We start from the raw sequence: 17,297 nt of genomic DNA on the forward strand, positions 1-17,297 counted from the left end.
GCTGATTGGTAGCTGTACAAAGATGCCTCCTGTGATTGGTTCTTCGTGTGCATTGCTATTTCTTCATTAAAGTTTATCTAAAGAATTAAGCAAATTAGGTAATAGAAGTAAATTGGAATGTTGTTTAAAATTGTATTCTCTACCTTAATCATGAAAGAAAATGTTTGGGTTTAGTGTCCCTTTAACCTGCTAGCTTTTTGTAGTGCATTTGCAGCATCTGGTGTGCCAAGAGATCTACATACATTTGATAAAATTAAAAAATAAAAGCTTCTTAAAATTACATAAGCTATTTGAAGCATTAAAGTTTAATTTTCATGTCCCTTTTAAAATCTAGATATTTTTTTTTCTCTTGTTCAATTTGCTAAACTTAATCACCAAATCACTTTGCTGAGAAATGTAATTTACTTCATTTAGGATAAGGAATTCTTCTCTGAATATATTTAGAAGAGTAGCTATCTTTTGTTAAAGGGACACTCAAGTCAAAATTAAACTTTCATGATTCAGATAGAGCATGCAATTTTAAACAGCTTTCCAATTTACTTCCATTAAAAAAAATATGCGCAGTCTTTTTATATTTACACTTTGAGTCAACAGTTTCTACTGAGCATGTGCAAGAATTCACAGAATATACATATATGCATTTGTGATTGACTGGAAATTTGTCAGAAAAAAAACTACTACTCATTTGAAGTTTAGACTAAGTGCTATTTAATTGTCTCTTTATCATGCATTTGTTGTTGATGCAAATCTTTGTATGTCACTTTATCTAATGTAGACTGCCCAGTGTGCTATCTCTATTTTACTTTGCTAATAAGAATTTAGATACAAGGAAACTCTCCTAGAATGGGTTGTGAAATGTTTATGTAAGCTAGTTTCATTCGGCTAGTGATTCATCCCTTGCTACTATTTTTACACTTTGGGTATGGAGATAACCATATGACATAATTGCTTTGTTGTTTTTCAGGTCCTTATGAGACAGGGCTATGACGCTGCCTGTGATATTTGGAGCTTGGGTGTCCTCCTGTATACAATGCTGGCTGGGTGAGATTTTGTTGCGCTTCATGATTGAGATTTTGCTTACTCATCACTAGGCTGAGATTTTGCCCTTTTCTCCTTGTCCTTTATAACTTAAAGTGAAGGTAAAGTTTCTTCTGTTTCAAGACATAATTGCATTATTTACTGCTAACAGTTAAGTTTTGTTGTTTTTTTTAAATATTTTTTTTTATAGCTTTTTTTTTTCAATATATAAAACTCCCTATCGTTATGATGCCTGACTCCTCCCAACTACTATTTCCTGCTTTCCTTGTCTGACGCATAGAGCGGCCCCACCCACTTTCTACATCTGTCTAAAGCGCATTCACGAGGCTCAGTGAAACTGGGCATGCGTCAATCGGCGATTTGCCGAATTGGACAAATTGTGCAGACAAATTCTTTATAATCAATATTCCCCATAACACTGTCATATAAGGGGTGAGTTGTTCACAGAATCGTCAAACTCACCACCGGGATTCCATAAAAGCAGATAAACTAAAAACACCCAGACAGGCGGAACCATACAATTAGTACACACTTCGGAACGCTGCACCACTCAACATTAGGGCCACCGTCTAACGGACAGAATTTCAAGTGGCTGATAGAAAAAAGTGATCAAGAGCAAAAAGAAAAAAAAAAAAAAAAAAAGGGTTGATTTTGCGGAGTGAGTTAAAACGGCAATTACTTTTTACCAATTATTTTTAAAATAAATCATGAATGAAAGTCATATTAATTTTGATCTAAGATTAATATTTGAGATAGACATCAAAGTAACTTTACCTTCACTTTAAAAATTGATTAGTGAGACCAAGTTCAAGGCATAACTTACCTGTATGTATATGTATAAATATGTGTTACAGGGCTGGGAAAACATCAGTATAAGTTACCAGTCAGTTAAGGAAACAATTACTAGTCCAGTCCACTCAAAGTTAAAGGTAGATATGTCTAATTTCTGCTGAAATAAAATAAATTTAGTTATGTATTTAGGTCTCCACACAGGGAGTATAGCTAGAATCTAGAAACTCTGGTTTTATCATGTTATTCAGTGGCTTCATATTTAAATTCCTTCTCGATCAAAAGCTTTCTCTGACCACTCTTCCTCTAGAATTAGAAAAGTGTTAATCATTTGTGTCTGGGAAATAGATCAAGCTAAGAAACTTTTTAACCACTTTAATTGCATTTAATTTGCTAAGATGAAGTGTTACAGCTACACTATGCAGATAGTTGTACTCTTGTTTCGTCCAGATTTGGTGACAAGTATCTGTTCGCTGAATTGTATTACAGCTCTAGTATGATGTTCCTGAACTTGATGACATATTTCCAGATTTATTTGATTTATGTTCCCTTTAAAACACTTTTTTTTAAAGATCCTACTAACAAATTAGACACTTAATAAAGATTTTACGGTGTGCAGAGTCTATTTATAGAGCAGTTAAGATGCATGGTCTGTTTGATTAAATAATCCCTATATTGACATTGTCAAAAAGATGGTAGTTCAGAAAGGTCTAATTGTGTTACTTGTTTACGAACTGGTGTTGATAGAGACTGACAGGTTGTTGTTTGAATAATATGGTTTTGTTTGTAAAATGCAATTTGCAGCCCATAGCGTGGGTCTTTATGGTTAAAAACCTAGACTTGTGATTTTGATAAATGCATTAATTCTTTCCTTATTCAAAGACTATGCTATGTGGTCTGGAGTTAGAGTACTTTTTTTCAGCTGTTGGTGATAAGTTTTTCCCTTTCTCAAGATTATAAGAGCATGGGTAAGATAACTTCTTATAGCGGATTTACTATGATGGAATGGAATCCTCTTTTACAGGGATGCCAAAAATAGATTTTCTAAATCCTCCTCTAAGGTTCTTTCTTTTATAGGTTTACTTGGAACATGGTGAAAGAGAGAACATTTGAGGTGGCTCTGTTTTTACCCCAGTTAGGAACAGAGGCATGTTTTTTGCACCAGCCATTTCTTGTTCCTGAGAAAAGAGGACCGTTTGTCAGATCTTGACATAGGAAGACTAGGCAGATTTGTGAAGAATTCTTCTTTCAGGATGAAGCCCCTTCAGTCTGTTTTCAGAGACCTAGAACCAAATTAGTTTATAAACTTTATATATCAGAAGGAAAGTTGCATTCATATTCCTTTAAATCTAGATTATTCTAAATTATCTTTATTGTGTTAGAACTTCTTTTCAGTTGATGGCTCTTTATTGGATTGGCTCCAGGGGTTCTTACCAGGATTTCAGCAGTTCCTCTGGAACAAATCAAGTTACTGGGTATTTTCATAACTCTTTGTGTAGACAGTATCCAAAGTGGTTCATGTGCTTCAGACTTTTAGATGCCCATGTCCGTAATTTCAGGAGGGCTATTGTGCCATTAAACTGTTAAAGGACCAGTCAACACTGTACTTTGCATAATCAACACATGCATGATAAGAACACAATGCAATAGCACTTAGTCTGAACTTCAAATTAGTAGTAGATTTTTGTTAAATAAATTGCAAAGTTGTGTCTATTTCCACTCCCCCTGTATCATGTGACAGCCATCAACCAATCACAAATGCATATACGTATATGCAGTGAATTATTGCACATGCTCAGTAGGAGTTGGTTACTTAAAAAGTGTAAATATAAAAAGACTGTGCACATTTTGTTAATGGAAGTAAATTGAAAAGTTGTTTAAAATTGCATGCTCTATCTGAATCATGAAGTTTAATTTTGACTTGAATGTCCCTTTAACTTCATACATGTTGTTCAATGCATAAGCCATAGTATTTCTTCCAGAGCCAAATATTTCCAAAATCTTGCAAATGGTCAGAAATTCAAAGCACGATGCAGTATCTTTGTCCGTTATATTGTTGTTTGATGGCAGCCACTTTATATGTAGTTCATTTTGCATGGTTTCTCATGAGACCATTACAGTTATGGAATTAGATTGCTGTCAAAAATGCATGTGTCTAATTCTTAATAATTTTTTAAGTAACATTTTCTTTTTGGAAATACAATACAAATATAGCTTAGTAACTTATAATATAAAACAAGACAGGATAAGCACCTTTTAAGCATGTTAAAGCATGTTGTATGGTAAGTGATAACATAAAAAAAAACTTTTCTTCTGATGGAAGACCACATGCTACAGACAGCCAGTTTTCCTGCTGTTATGAAAACTGTAATTAAAACATCAAAATCAATATTCCTATGTATAGTGTTTTATGATGCAATAATCACTTTTGACAAGTTAAACCGTCTTGTATTTTACATGATAAATGTTAGAAAGTTTGCCTGAGATGTGCTGGGGCTGTCAGCTATGTCCACAGCTGCATTCATTACTTTTGGGAAATAGGAACCTGGCCACCAGGAGGAGGCACCCCAAAAAGACACCCCAGCCAAAGTCTTAAATAATCCTCCCACTTCCCTCACCCCCAGTCATTCTTTGCCTTTCATTCCAAGAGGTTGGCAGAGAAGCGTCAGAATTTATTTTGTCTCTTATGGAGGGTAGTACTCTTCGACATGGGGCAGGTGTTTTATGTACTCCTATCAGTCTCTCAGTGAGGGCTTGGATGAAAGTTAGTGTCCGGAAATGCAGGGAGAGTCTTTCTGCAAAACCATCCCGACTCATGTTAACAGCTCCTCAAGTAATCAGCGTTGTCTAACTTCGCTCCGCTGCTGGCTTTCTTCTCTCAAGTCCATGGTGGAGGCGATGCTACTATCCGTCACACTGGAAGGGTCGTGTTCCTGTTCCATGGCGTAGATTCTGGTAAGATTGTTTTATTTTACTTTCATCATGATTGTATTATAAAATGTTTTCCCGAGAGGCTACCACCTTGCGGAACTAACTATAAAATATAAGGGTCTCGGTGAGGCGCCTTTTGTATCTTGGAATCCAGGCTAATATCTCCTGAGGGAGGTTATTGAACAGGGTTTTTTAAATCAGGTTTATGTGATTTGACCTGCTTATGTTTAGTGTTACTTAGGCTCTTCAGGCATAATGTGGCCTGTTTAGCTCTCTGGGGGAACAACTGTCCCTGAGGCTTCGGGGGGTCAGCCTTCGAGGCCGGAGTCGTCCTTCGCTCCGACGGGGTATGCTGCGCTTTTCGGTATAGACTGACTAGCCTTCTTTTTGTTCTTTTGAGGCACACTTTAGACTTCTCAGTCTGCTTCTTCGAATAGCTTGCAGAAATAGACATAAGGGGATGAAGTAATCTTCTTATAGTCTTGTTATTGAGTACTTTTTCCAGTTTGAGCTTGGTAGAACAGGGGCCCTGTGGGGCGCTCCTGCGGGTACATCTGTTCTGCTTAGGCGATAAACCTGTGGGTTGCCTTATCCCTTTATTCTATTTGAATAACGCTCATTTTATATTTCCTTCAGGAAGTTTGTCTGGAATCGATACTCACAATGTTTGATTGCACTGTTACTTCTAAGGACGTGTTTAGTCCTATGTGTGTCTGCTGTTTTACCTCTCTTGGGGTGATTCTATACGGCCTTGACAGGAATAGCCCTTGGTTTCTGTCCTTCTGTACTGAGGCCTAATTCATACACGTGGCGCCTTTTCTGCCTGGCTGGTCCGATTGGGCGCTGAGTGCCTCACATATTATTGTGTTGTTCTTGTTCTCTTTTACAAGTTTCAGTTCATACTGAGTGGGCCTGAGGGTTCGTGAGGTATGGGGGATTGGTTCAGTCCTCATTGACCTCTCCAGCTGGTCGATGCCAGCGAGGTTACTCAGTTGGTAAAATGCCCTGACTACTAGGCCTGTTCAAAGATCTTAGGGTCACAGGTTCTGTCCCGGCAGGGCCGACTCAACACTTCATCCTTCTGACGATGCATTCAGTACCATTCAGATTGGGTAATAATCACAACTATTACTATTCAGCTGCCTATTTGGTTCATCCGAGAGCGAGTGCTGGAAAAGTGCTTTGTGTCCCACTGGAAGAAGGGCACTATATAAATACTAGTTTGACTCTCATGATTCTGTTCCTCCCCGTGTGGGTTGGAGGTTGGGAGGATTTCAGACCTCCTTGCCGCCCGTTCTGGCGGTCTTGCCCTTGTGGCTCTTGGATTTGTCCTTTTGAAGTTCTCCTCCTCTTTGTATATTGCCCCTTAGCGGTCTTAGCCACCTTATGGGAGGTCCTTATGGCTTTTTCCTACTTAGGGAATTAAGTCGTTCCCTATCAGTGGATGGTAGGCTGTGCCTTCTCCATCTCCAAGCTTCGCTTAGGGGTTTTTATACCGGGGTTTAGGATGCTCTGCATTCTTTTTCCTTGGTTATAGTCCTCTGATACTCCGGAGGGGATTATGGAGACTAGCCTTTGTTTTGCTCACTCTTCGGGTGACCTTGTCCTCGATGTTTTTTCTGGGCGTTGTTTTATCGCTTTGGTGAGTTCTAGGCCACTCATGCAACTCTGTTCCCATTTTCCGGGTTGGTCCGGTTATGTTCCTTGGGAGGTTCCCTGGAACGATCTGGGACTCAAGCCTATAGTTTTTACTCAGGCCTATAGTTTTTGTTGTGGATCTTCCGGATGTCCTGAAGACTTACGATCCTGTGGCTGGTTTGGTGGAATCCAGTTTTGCCAGGGAACACAGGCTATGACCTTCGGTCTAGAAGGCTTGGCTAGGATCTGTGCCCTTTGTCTGAGGTGTGCTCTACCTGCTTTTTGGGGAGTTCCTAAATGTTCATCTATGACGTCTAGATTATTTCATTTGGAATTGTCTTCTCAGCCTATGGCTTCATGTCTTATGAGCTTGTGCGCTGTTCCTTCCATACTCTCCCCTTTGGGGGGTCGTTTGTCCTTATGGGGGTGGGGTTTCCTCTCTCTGGAAGTTGGTTGTCCTGTGTGCAGGTTGTTGGAACAGGAGTTTTTTATTCTCTAGAGGAGAGCCTCTGTTCTCTGGGGTTCTGTTCCTCTGGGGTGATGTCTCCATGTTTATGCTGTCATGGATTGTCGTGCTGGGGCTTCTGAGACTATTGCATTTTCTCTGTTCCTCTCCTATGGATTCTCTTGGACTTCCTGTTCGAGTTCTTGGGTTGGCACCTGAGTTTCGTTGGGTGGCTGAGTCCATCTTTTTTCGTCCTCCTTTTGGGGACTGGTGTTTGGGTTTTTTTTCTGTTCCCCTGTCCTCCAGACCTGACAGCCAGCTGTAGAGGCCCTTTAGTTACTTTGTTTGAAATCAGTCACAACCATTTGCACTTTATCGGTGTGTTGGCAGATTTTTACCAAGACTTTATGTTCGCCTTTGGGCCCTTGTGGTACGGTGAGCTTTTTTGAGGTTTCTGTGCTTCTCCATGTTCAGGATATGGAGTAGGGCTGGCAGATTTTTGGATACTCCTGAGCTGGGTCCACTCTTTAGTGGATGTTCTGCAGTCTGTGGTAGGGTTGTGACCTATCCTCTGCTGCTCTTACTTGCCTGCAAGTAGTTTGCTACTGAAGTCATCCTGGTATGACTGTAGTGTCTGGTGTTGACCCAGGGACTTGCCTTCTGGGTATGCTGCACGTATATCGGTTTTTGAAGACTTCAATATTTTGAGTTCCTTGAGGACTGTCTTCAGTCTTCTTTTAGGGTGTGGTTGCACTATCTTGAGGAGAAGTTCTTCTGTGTGTCGGATTCCTGGTTTTAACCTTGTGGTTTCTGTACATCTGGGGTCTGGGCGTTGCCTCCCCTTGTTCTCGCATATGGCTTCGGTCTCTGAGTTTGGCTTGGTTCTTGGTGTTTTCCCTGTTTGGAAATTGTTATACCTGTTTTTGGGGAATCCTCGCTTGTTCCCCCATCTCTTTCCCTTTTGGGGAGTTTGTTTGTTGATCCCCTTCTCTGGTACGGGGTGTGTTGTTGAGGACCGCTTTCTGAGCGTTGGTGTCTCCTGGAGGCGTGCTGGCTCAATTGTGTTCTTTCTGCGGTCTCTAGCAAGGCTTGTGGACTATCTGCGGGTCAGTGTCCTTGGGGCCTTTTTTCTTTTCCAAATTTTCTCGGCTTCGGACGAAGCAGGTTTTTTGTTGGGTAAGGTTTTCAGGCCTGGTTCCCTCAGAATGGGATGCCTTTTGTACCCACCCGTTTGCGCATTCAGTGTCCTCTTTAGCTTGGGTATTGTTTTTCCAAAAGTAATGAATGCAGCTGTATACTCTTTCCATTTATGAAGAAAAACATAAATTATGCTTAACTGATAATTTTCTTTGCTTCAGATGGAAAGAGTCCATAGCTCCCCACCGTTTTTTTTTCTGGGGGGCGTCTGTTATTTTCTTTTGGCACCTTTTCACCCTGGTATTTCTTCTACTGTTTCTTGTTCCTCGGCAGAATGACTGGGGGATGAGGGTAGTGGGAGGAGTATTTAAGCCTTTGGCTAGGGTGTCTTTGCCTCCTCCTGGTGGCCAGGTTCTTATTTCCCAAAAGTAATGAATGCAGCTGTGGACTCTTTCCATCTGAAGAAAAGAAAATTATCAGGTAAGCATAATTTGTTTTTCTTTTCTAAGACAGTCCCTTCCTCGGCCGTCAGTGGCTCAGTGCATGGAGGTTATTGATCTGATAGTTTCAGTCATGGACATCATTCCGTTTGCTCAATTCCAGCTCAGACCTCTGCAGTTATGCTTGCTCAGGCAGTGGAACGGGGGTTATGCAGATCTATCTCCAAAGATTGTTCTAGATCAGATGTCAAGAGATTCTCTTCCATGGTGGTTGTCTCAGGATCTTCTCTCTCAGGGAACTTGCTTTTGCAGACCTGCCTGGGTGATTGTAACCACGGATGCCAGTTTGCTGGGCTGGGGTTCATTAAGGGTTCAGGGTCTATGGACTCGGGAGTAGTTGGTTCTTCTAATAAATGTTTTGGAACTTAGAGCAATTTTCAATGCTCTTCTAGCCTGGCCTCAGCTAGCGTCAACCCAGTTTATCAGGTTTCAGTCGGACAACATAACGTCAGTGGCTTACATCAATCATCAGGGAGGAACTTGAGTTCCTTGGCCATGACAGAGGTAGCCAAGATTATTCAGTGGGCGGAGATTCACAACTGTTGTCTGTCTGCTGTCCATATTCCAGGGGTGGACAATTGGGAAGCGGATTTTCTGAGCAGACAGACTTTTCATCCGGGGCAGTGGGAACTTCATCCAGAGGTATTTTCCAGCTTGATTCTCAGTTGGGGGCAGCTGGCGTTGAATCTCATGGCATCTCGTCAGAATGCCAAGCTCCCAAAGTAGGGGTCGAGGTCAAAGGATCCTCAGGCTGTTCTGATAGATGCTTTGGCAGTTCCTTGGACTTTTAGTCTGGCATATGTGTTCCCTCCGTTTGCTCTTCTTCCTTGGGTCAAACAAGAGAGGGCATTGGTGATTCTCATTGCTCCGGGTGGCCTCGCAGAATCTGGTTTGCAGATCTGGTGGCGATGTCTACCCTTCCACCTTGGCGTCTTCCATTAAGGAAGGACCTGCTTCTGCAGGGTCCCTTCCTTCATCCAAATCTTGTTTTTCTGAAGCTGACTTTTTGGAGATTGAACGCTTGATTCTTTCTAAGTGTGGTTTTTCTGAGTCAGTCATTGAGACTATGATTCAGGCTCGTAAGCCTGTGACTAGGAAGATTTATTATAAGATTTGGCGTAAATATTTGTATTGGCCTGAATCCAAAGGCTACTCATAGAGTAGAGTTAGGATTCCTAGGATTTTGTCTTTTCTCCAGGGGGGTTTGGAGAAAGGTTTATCTGCTAGTACCCTGAAGGGTCAAATTTCTGCTTGATCTATTTTATTGCACAAATCGCCTGGCGGATGTGCCAGATGTCATTCTTTTTGTCAGGCCTTGGTTAGAATTTTGCCTGTGTTAAAGTCTTCTACTCCACCTTGGAGTCTTAATTTGGTTCTTGGAATCCTTCAACAGGCTCCGTTTGAACCTATGCATTCTTTGGATATTAAGATGTTATCTTGGAAGGTTTTGTTTCTGGTGGCTATTTCTTCGTCTCGAAGAGTTTCGGAGCTTTCAGCCTTACCGTATGAATCGCCTTTTTCTTATTTTTCACTCTGATAAGGTAGGTTTGCGTACTGCCTTGGGTTTTCTTCCCAAGGTTGTTTCTGATAAGAATATTAATCAAGAGATTGTTGTTCCTTCTTTGTGTCCTAATCCTCCTTCTCATAATGAGCGTTTGTTGAACAACCTGGATGTGGTTCGTGCATTGAAATAATATTTGCAGGCGACTAAGGATTTTCGCCAGTCTTCTTCTTTATTTGCTGTCTTTTCTGGGAAGCGTAAGGGTAAGAAAGCTACGGCTACTTCTCTTTCTTGTTGGTTGAGGAGTGTTATTCGCTTGGCATATGAGACTGCTGGTCTGCAGCCTCTTTAGAGAATCACTGCTTATTCCACAAGAGCTGTTTCATCTTCTTGGGCTTTTAAAAATGGAGCTTCTGTAGATCAGCTTTGCAAGGCTGCGACTTGGTCATCTTTGCATACTTTCTCCAACATAGGTGTGTCCGGTCCACGGCGTCATCCTTACTTGTGGGATATTCTCCTCCCCAACAGGAAATGGCAAAGAGCCCAGCAAAGCTGGCCATATAGTCCCTCCTAGGCTCCGCCTACCCCAGTCATTCTCTTTGCCGTTGCACAGGCAACATCTCCACGGAGATGGCTTAGAGTTTTTTGGTGTTTAAATGTAGTTTTTGTTCTTCAATCAAGAGTTTGTTATTTTAAAATAGTGCTGGTATGTACTATTTACTCTGGAACAGAAAAGAGATGAAGATTTCTGTTTGTAAGAGGAAAATGATTTTAGCAACCGTTACTAAAATCGATGGCTGTTTCCACACAGGACTGTTGAGATGAAGTAACTTCAGTTGGGGGAAACAGTGGGCAGACTTTGCTGCTTGAGGTATGACACATTTCTAACAAGACTTGGTAATGCTGGAAGCTGTCATTTTCCCTATGGGAACCGGTAAGCCATTTTCATAGTTTAAGTAAAAGAATAAAGGGCTTCATTAGGGCTTAAAAAACTGGTAGACATTTTTCTGGGCTAAAACGATTACTTTACTAAGTATATTTGGCAGATTATTACTTTTAATAGTTGTTAAATCTTGGGGATTGTTTTAATAAAAACGGCAGGCACTGTATTGGACACCTTTTTCACTGGGGGCCTTTTCTAGTCATAGACAGAGCCTCATTTTCGCGCCTCTAATGCGCAGTTGTTTTTGGAAAGCATGGCATGCAGATGCATGTGTGAGGAGCTAAGAACCACTGAAAAAGCTTATAGAAGGCATCATTTCGTATCGTATTCCCCACTGGGCTTGGTTGGGTCTCAGCAAAGCAGATACCTGGGACTGTATAGGGGTTAAATGTAAAAACGGCTCCGGTTCCGTTATTTTAAGGGTTAAAGCTTTCAAATTTGGTGTGCAATACTTTCAAGGCTTTAAGTTACTGTGGTGAAATTTTGGTGAATTTTGAACAATTCCTTCATACTTTTTCACATATTCAGTAATAAAGTGTGTTCAGTTTAAAATTTAAAGGGACAGTAACGGTTTTATTGTAAAACGTTTTTTGTGCTTTGTTGACAAGTTTAAGCCTGTTTAACATGTCTGAACCATCAGATAACGATGTTCTATATGTATGAAAGCCAATGTGTCTCCCCTTTTAAATATATGTGATATATTTGTGTCATAATGTCCAAACAAAGTCTCACAGGTGGAAAGTGAACATAGAAAAAAGTTCTCTGTCCCCGTCAACAAGAGTTCCCTTCTTGGGAACAATAATAGTTTCCTTAGAAATGAAGGTTTTTCTGACAGAGGCCAGAAAATCAAAACTTCTAAGCTCTTGTCAGGTACTTCATTCTGTTCTTCTTCCTTCCATAGCGCAGTGCATGGAAGTAATAGGTTTGATGGTTGCGGCAAGGGACATAGTTCCTTTTGCACGAATTCATCTAAGACCATTACACCTGTGCATGCTCAGACAGTGGAATGGGGATTATACAGACTTGTCTCCGACGATACAAGTAGATCAAATAACCAGAGATTCACTCTGTTGGTGGCTGACCCTGGACAACCTGTCACAGGGAATGAGCTTCCGCAGACCAGAGTAGGTCATTGTCACGACCGACGCCAGTCTGGTGGGCTGGGGCGCGGTCTGGGAACCCCTGAAAGCTCAGGGTCTATGGTCTCGGGAAGAATCTCTTCTCCCGATAAACATTCTGGAACTGAGAGCGATATTCAATGCTCTCAAGGCTTGGCCTTGACTAGCAAAGGCCAAATTCATAAGGTTTCAATCAGACATCATGACGACTGTTACATATATCAACCATCAGGGGGAAACAAGGAGTTCCCTGGCGATGGAGGAGCATCCGGGGGAGTGGGAACTCCATCTGGAAATCTTTGCCCAAATAACTCAATTATGGGGCATTCCAGACATGGTTCTGATGGCCTCTCGTCAGAACTTCAAGGTCCCTTGTTACGGGTCCAAATCCAGGGATCCCAAGGCGACTCTATTGGATACAATAGTAGCACCTTGGATCTTCAACCTAGCTTATGTATTCCCACCGTTTCCTCTCATTCCCAGGCTGGTAGCCAGGATCAATCTGGAGAGGGCTTCGGTGATCTTGATAGTTCCTGTGTGGCCACGCAGGACTTGGTATGCAGACCTGGTGAATGTGTCATCGGCTCCACCAAGGAAGCTACCTTTGAGACAGGACCTTCTTATTCAGGGTCCATTCGAACATCCGAATCTGGTTTTCCTCCAACTGACTGCTTGGAGTTTGAACGCTTGATTTTATCAAAGCGTGGGTTTTCAGATTCTGTAATAGATACTCTTATTCAGGCTAGAAAGCCTGTAACTAGAAAAATTTACCATAATATATGGAAAAAATATATCTGTTGGTGTGAATCTAAAGGATTCCCATGGAACAAGATAAAAATTCCTAAGATTCTTTCCTTTCTACAAGAAGGTTTGGAGAAAGGATTTTCTGCAAGTTCTCTGAAGGGACAGATCTCTGCTTTATCTGTTTTACTTCACAAACGTTTAAGCGTTTGTTCAGGCTCTGGTTAGAATCAAGCCTGTTTACAGACCTTTGACTCTTCCCTGGAGTCTTAATCTAGTTCTTTCAGTTCTTCAAGGGGTTCCGTTTGAACCCTTACATTCCGTAGATATTAAGTTATTATCTTGGAAAGTTTTGTTTTAGGTTGCAATTTCTTCCGCTAGAAGAGTTTCTGAGTTATCTGCTCTGCAGTGTTCTCCGCCCTATCTGGTCCATGCAGATAAGGTGGTTTTACGTACTGAGCCTGGTTTTCTTCCGAAGGTTGTTTCCAACAAAAATATTAACCAGGAGATAGTTGTACCTTCTTTGTGTCCGAATCCAGTTTCATAGAAGGAACGTTCGTTACACAATTTGGACGTTGTCCGTGCTCTAAAATTCTATTTAGAGGCTACTGAAGATTTTAGACAAACATCTTCTTTGTTTGTTGTTTATTCTGGTTAAAGGAGAGGTAAAAAAGCAACTTCTACCTCTCTTTCCTTTTGGTTTAAAAGCATCATCAGATTGGCTTTTGAGACTGCCGGACGGCAGCCTCCTGAAAGTATCACAGCTCACTCCACTTGGGCTGTGGCTTCCACATGGGCCTTCAAGAATGAGGTTCCTGTTGACCAAATTTTTTTTAAATTATATACTTTTGCTTCTTCGGAGGCTATTTTTGGGAGAAAGGTTTTGCAAGCCGTGGTGCCTTCCGTTTGGGTGACCTGATTTGCTCCCTCCCTTCATCCGTGTCCTAAAGCTTTGGTATTGGTTCCCACAAGTAAGGATGACGCCGTGGACCGGACACACCTATGTTGGAGAAAACAGAATTTATGCTTACCTGATAAATTACTTTCTCCAACGGTGTGTCCGGTCCACGGCCCGCCCTGGTTTTTTAATCAGGTCTGATGAATTATTTTCTCTAACTACAGTCACCACGTTACCATATGGTTTCTCCTATATATATTTCCTCCTGTCCGTCGGTCGAATGACTGGGGTAGGCGGAGCCTAGGAGGGACTATATGGCCAGCTTTGCTGGGCTCTTTGCCATTTCCTGTTGGGGAGGAGAATATCCCACAAGTAAGGATGACGCCGTGGACCGGACACACCGTTGGAGAAAGTAATTTATCAGGTAAGCATAAATTCTGTTTTTTCTAAATTTTACAAATTTGATACTTTTGCATCAGCAGAGGTTTCTTTTGGGAGAAAGGTTCTTCAAGCAGTGGTGCCTTCTAAATACAGAGGTAAGGTGGCACAATAAGTAATTGCTAATTTCCCAAATCTTAGTATCCAATTTAAAAAAAATATCAGTGAGACAAAAATATGTATGTAATTTAAGTTCTATGTATTTCTGTGCAAACAAATATGTCCAATATTGGTGGGTTTAAAACAGGTGTGTTTTTTGATAATATGGTAAATCCCATTTGGAAAAGACAATCTTAAAATCCTAAATAAAACAATGAATTAATACTTTTCTAGACACCAGTGTCTTTAATTATAAAATATGTCAAATATTCTGCATATTACATAGGCTAGGTTATAAATAGGCTAAAAATGCTTAATATTTAGAAAATCGTGCTAAAAGGCAGAATGTTTTTTAAGTAAAACGCTTCATAAAACTGTAGATCTGGGGGGAACGCTTCCGGGTGGCAGCCATGATGGTTGTTTATTTCAGTGGCTAAAGAGCTGGGCTAATATATCCATTGCATATTGCTTAGCTACGGCTCCATTTAGGATTGAAACTAATTTATATCAACACTGCAATATATGCTGAAGAGTTTGATCTAAAATGAGGTGCCAACTTTTGTCCTGAGGTACCGGAACGGTGAGGTACGCAGTGGCGGCCTAGAAGCAGGCCAGACCTACACCTAACCCCCCCGGTGATCCGGGTATAGCAGCTTCTGTAAGCTGTCCTGTTCCTTCCCCACATAGTAAGGGGGAACCGTCAACTGTTATATGCCTGATTTTTTTGAGCGCAAATGGAGGCTTTGGCGAAATGGAAGACTCGAGTGGACCGGCTTCTGCACAATCATTATCGAGAGCTGGAGAGGGGACTGACGAATGTGCTCCTCAATATGAGGCCTCAAAATGGGTCCCAGCAGGGTTCCACCGATGGTGAGTACAGCCTAGATCCCTATGTGGCTATGGAGGTTAGTTGGGGGGCTACCCCCTTGACCACAACACAAATCGCGATGAGCCCTGACCCTGCCAAACATACACCTACCCTTGAACCATTATGGGAAGGTCCCGAGAGCGCTGCAGACTTGATCCACAAAGGGAAGCCCTCTACTCCCAGAACGCAGTTCAGACCGGGTCTGGGAGGTGATGCGACAGCTACCGCTAGCGAAACCGAGGAGCATGTTCCCGCACACAATACCTGTGAGAGAGATGACCACATCGCAGGGAAACAGTACCGGGCTTTCTCTTCTGCGTCGAGGGGCCTTGCACCCTTGAGGACTTTATCCTTGAGCTCCCGGAAGGCTTGGTGCCGCTGGTCCCCAGCCGCTGGTGGGTACAGGGCATGTGTGGAGCCTGACCCGCTATTCAGCATTCAGAGCCTGTTGGAAATCTGTCCATTTCATTCAGAGAGATGGCAATTTGCTGAGTCTGGATTTAATATGTTGGGCAAGGTGTCACTAGTCGAACCACAGGGCGTGGGTTAGTTGAGATGGTGAGATCAATCCCACTTTACCTTGTATAGCTTCATGGATTCTAAAAGTATGTTATACCTTAGCCCACGATTACTGACAGTGATCCTAAGAGCAAAACACAAGTGAGAAATGTTGTCTTATTAACTCTGCCCTTAATACAAAGACAATATGGTGGCAGATCAATAGTCTACTGATACTATGAGGACCCTGAGTCAGAGACTTATTCAGTGACATATAACAACAGTTTCTGAACGCCATGCATGTTGTTTGGTTTTTTTTTCTGTTTGTTATTTTTTATTTTTTTATTTCTATATATATTAACCAACTACAGCCTCTCTGTATCTCCATATATTACAATGTCTTAGTCCTCTCCCTAATTTAATTCTTTGAGGGCTCCTACTGTTTTCTGATCTCCTACCCTCAGGTATGGTTCTTAATTTGTGCAACACCCATATTGTCTTAGATGGGTAGGACTACGAAAGGAACCTATGTACATTATATATGCTGAGCGCAGTGTCCGCTAACTGTTAAATATTTATTCTGTCTATTGTATGTCCTATATCCAATGGTCTGTAGTACATCACCATATCTAACTGCATGTGGTATAAAGACCTGGAGTCTGACAGTATAGGCGCAGGGTTGCAGCATATTCCTGGTAAGCCACAAGCACTGATTCCTCGCCTTGTACTTAGTGTCCGCTAACTGTTAAATATTTATTCTGTCTATTGTATGTCCTATATCCAATGGTCTGTAGTACATCACCATATCTAACTGCATGTGGTATAAAGACCTGGAGTCTGACAGTATAGGCGCAGGGTTGCAGCATATTTCTGGTAAGCCACAAGCACTGATTCCTAGCCTTGTACTTACCCCTTTGGTCTATTACCCTCTAGAGAAGTACTTTTGCATAACGCCTCCTATGCCTAATTGACCTATTGCTTTTAGGTATGACGGTCCCCCCAACACAATAAAATCACAAAACACTTTTTCAAACTACTCCATCAAACACTTTATCTAATCCCACCATTTAATTGAGAGATCAACAGTGTTTACATTTTCTGTTCACCGCCCTCACTTAGGAATTATTTATCTAGATCGGTCCAAGAGTGACCTTTGAATATTGGGGGCATAATCACTAAACTATAAAATGAGGTTCCACCTTTACAGGTTATGAGTATTATATGTTCTTCACCAGTTTTACGTTAGAGTTTTATACACCAGATACTGTCCATGCAATATTACCCTTATGAGCTCACTGTTCACTCATATAGCCGTAGTATAATTCAAAAATGTGTGAATGACATGGATAGTTACGATCCCTGAGTCCTTTGGTAACTACCCACATATATGTCTCCTGTGATGTTAGTGTGTACTCTAATAGTGCATTATCACTACAAATGGTTATATCTGGTTTGTTATATTTCTTTACCATTTTTACAAGGTCTATGTTTTATATTCCAGCCTTTTACACGAGAGATAGTCCATGCAACAATTTTTTCCTCCACTTGAGTATATTTTCTATTTATATAAGTGTGATTCATTGCAACAATATTTAGCTATGTGTACAGCTATAACTTCTGAGACCTATAGTTATCACTTGCATGTGCACCATCTGTGATGTTTGTTTGTGTGCTCTCTGATTTGGTATTCTCATTGTAAATGGACGTATTTTATT

At 41.3% G+C, this 17,297-nt stretch overlaps 1 protein-coding gene across 1 annotated transcript in view; it reads left to right on the forward strand.

Moving 5' to 3' along the window:
- RPS6KA6 (ribosomal protein S6 kinase A6) overlaps positions 1 to 17,297 on the forward strand; it is a 322,001-nt gene that overhangs the window by 231,229 nt on the left and 73,475 nt on the right. The window contains exon 13 of the mRNA XM_053699338.1: positions 965 to 1,041. Coding sequence (XP_053555313.1) covers positions 965 to 1,041 — 77 coding nt within the window. The remainder of the gene's footprint in view (positions 1 to 964; positions 1,042 to 17,297) is intronic.

The sequence above is a fragment of the Bombina bombina genome, chromosome 1, assembly GCF_027579735.1.
Source record: "Bombina bombina isolate aBomBom1 chromosome 1, aBomBom1.pri, whole genome shotgun sequence".
Classification (NCBI taxonomy): Eukaryota; Metazoa; Chordata; class Amphibia; order Anura; family Bombinatoridae; genus Bombina; species Bombina bombina.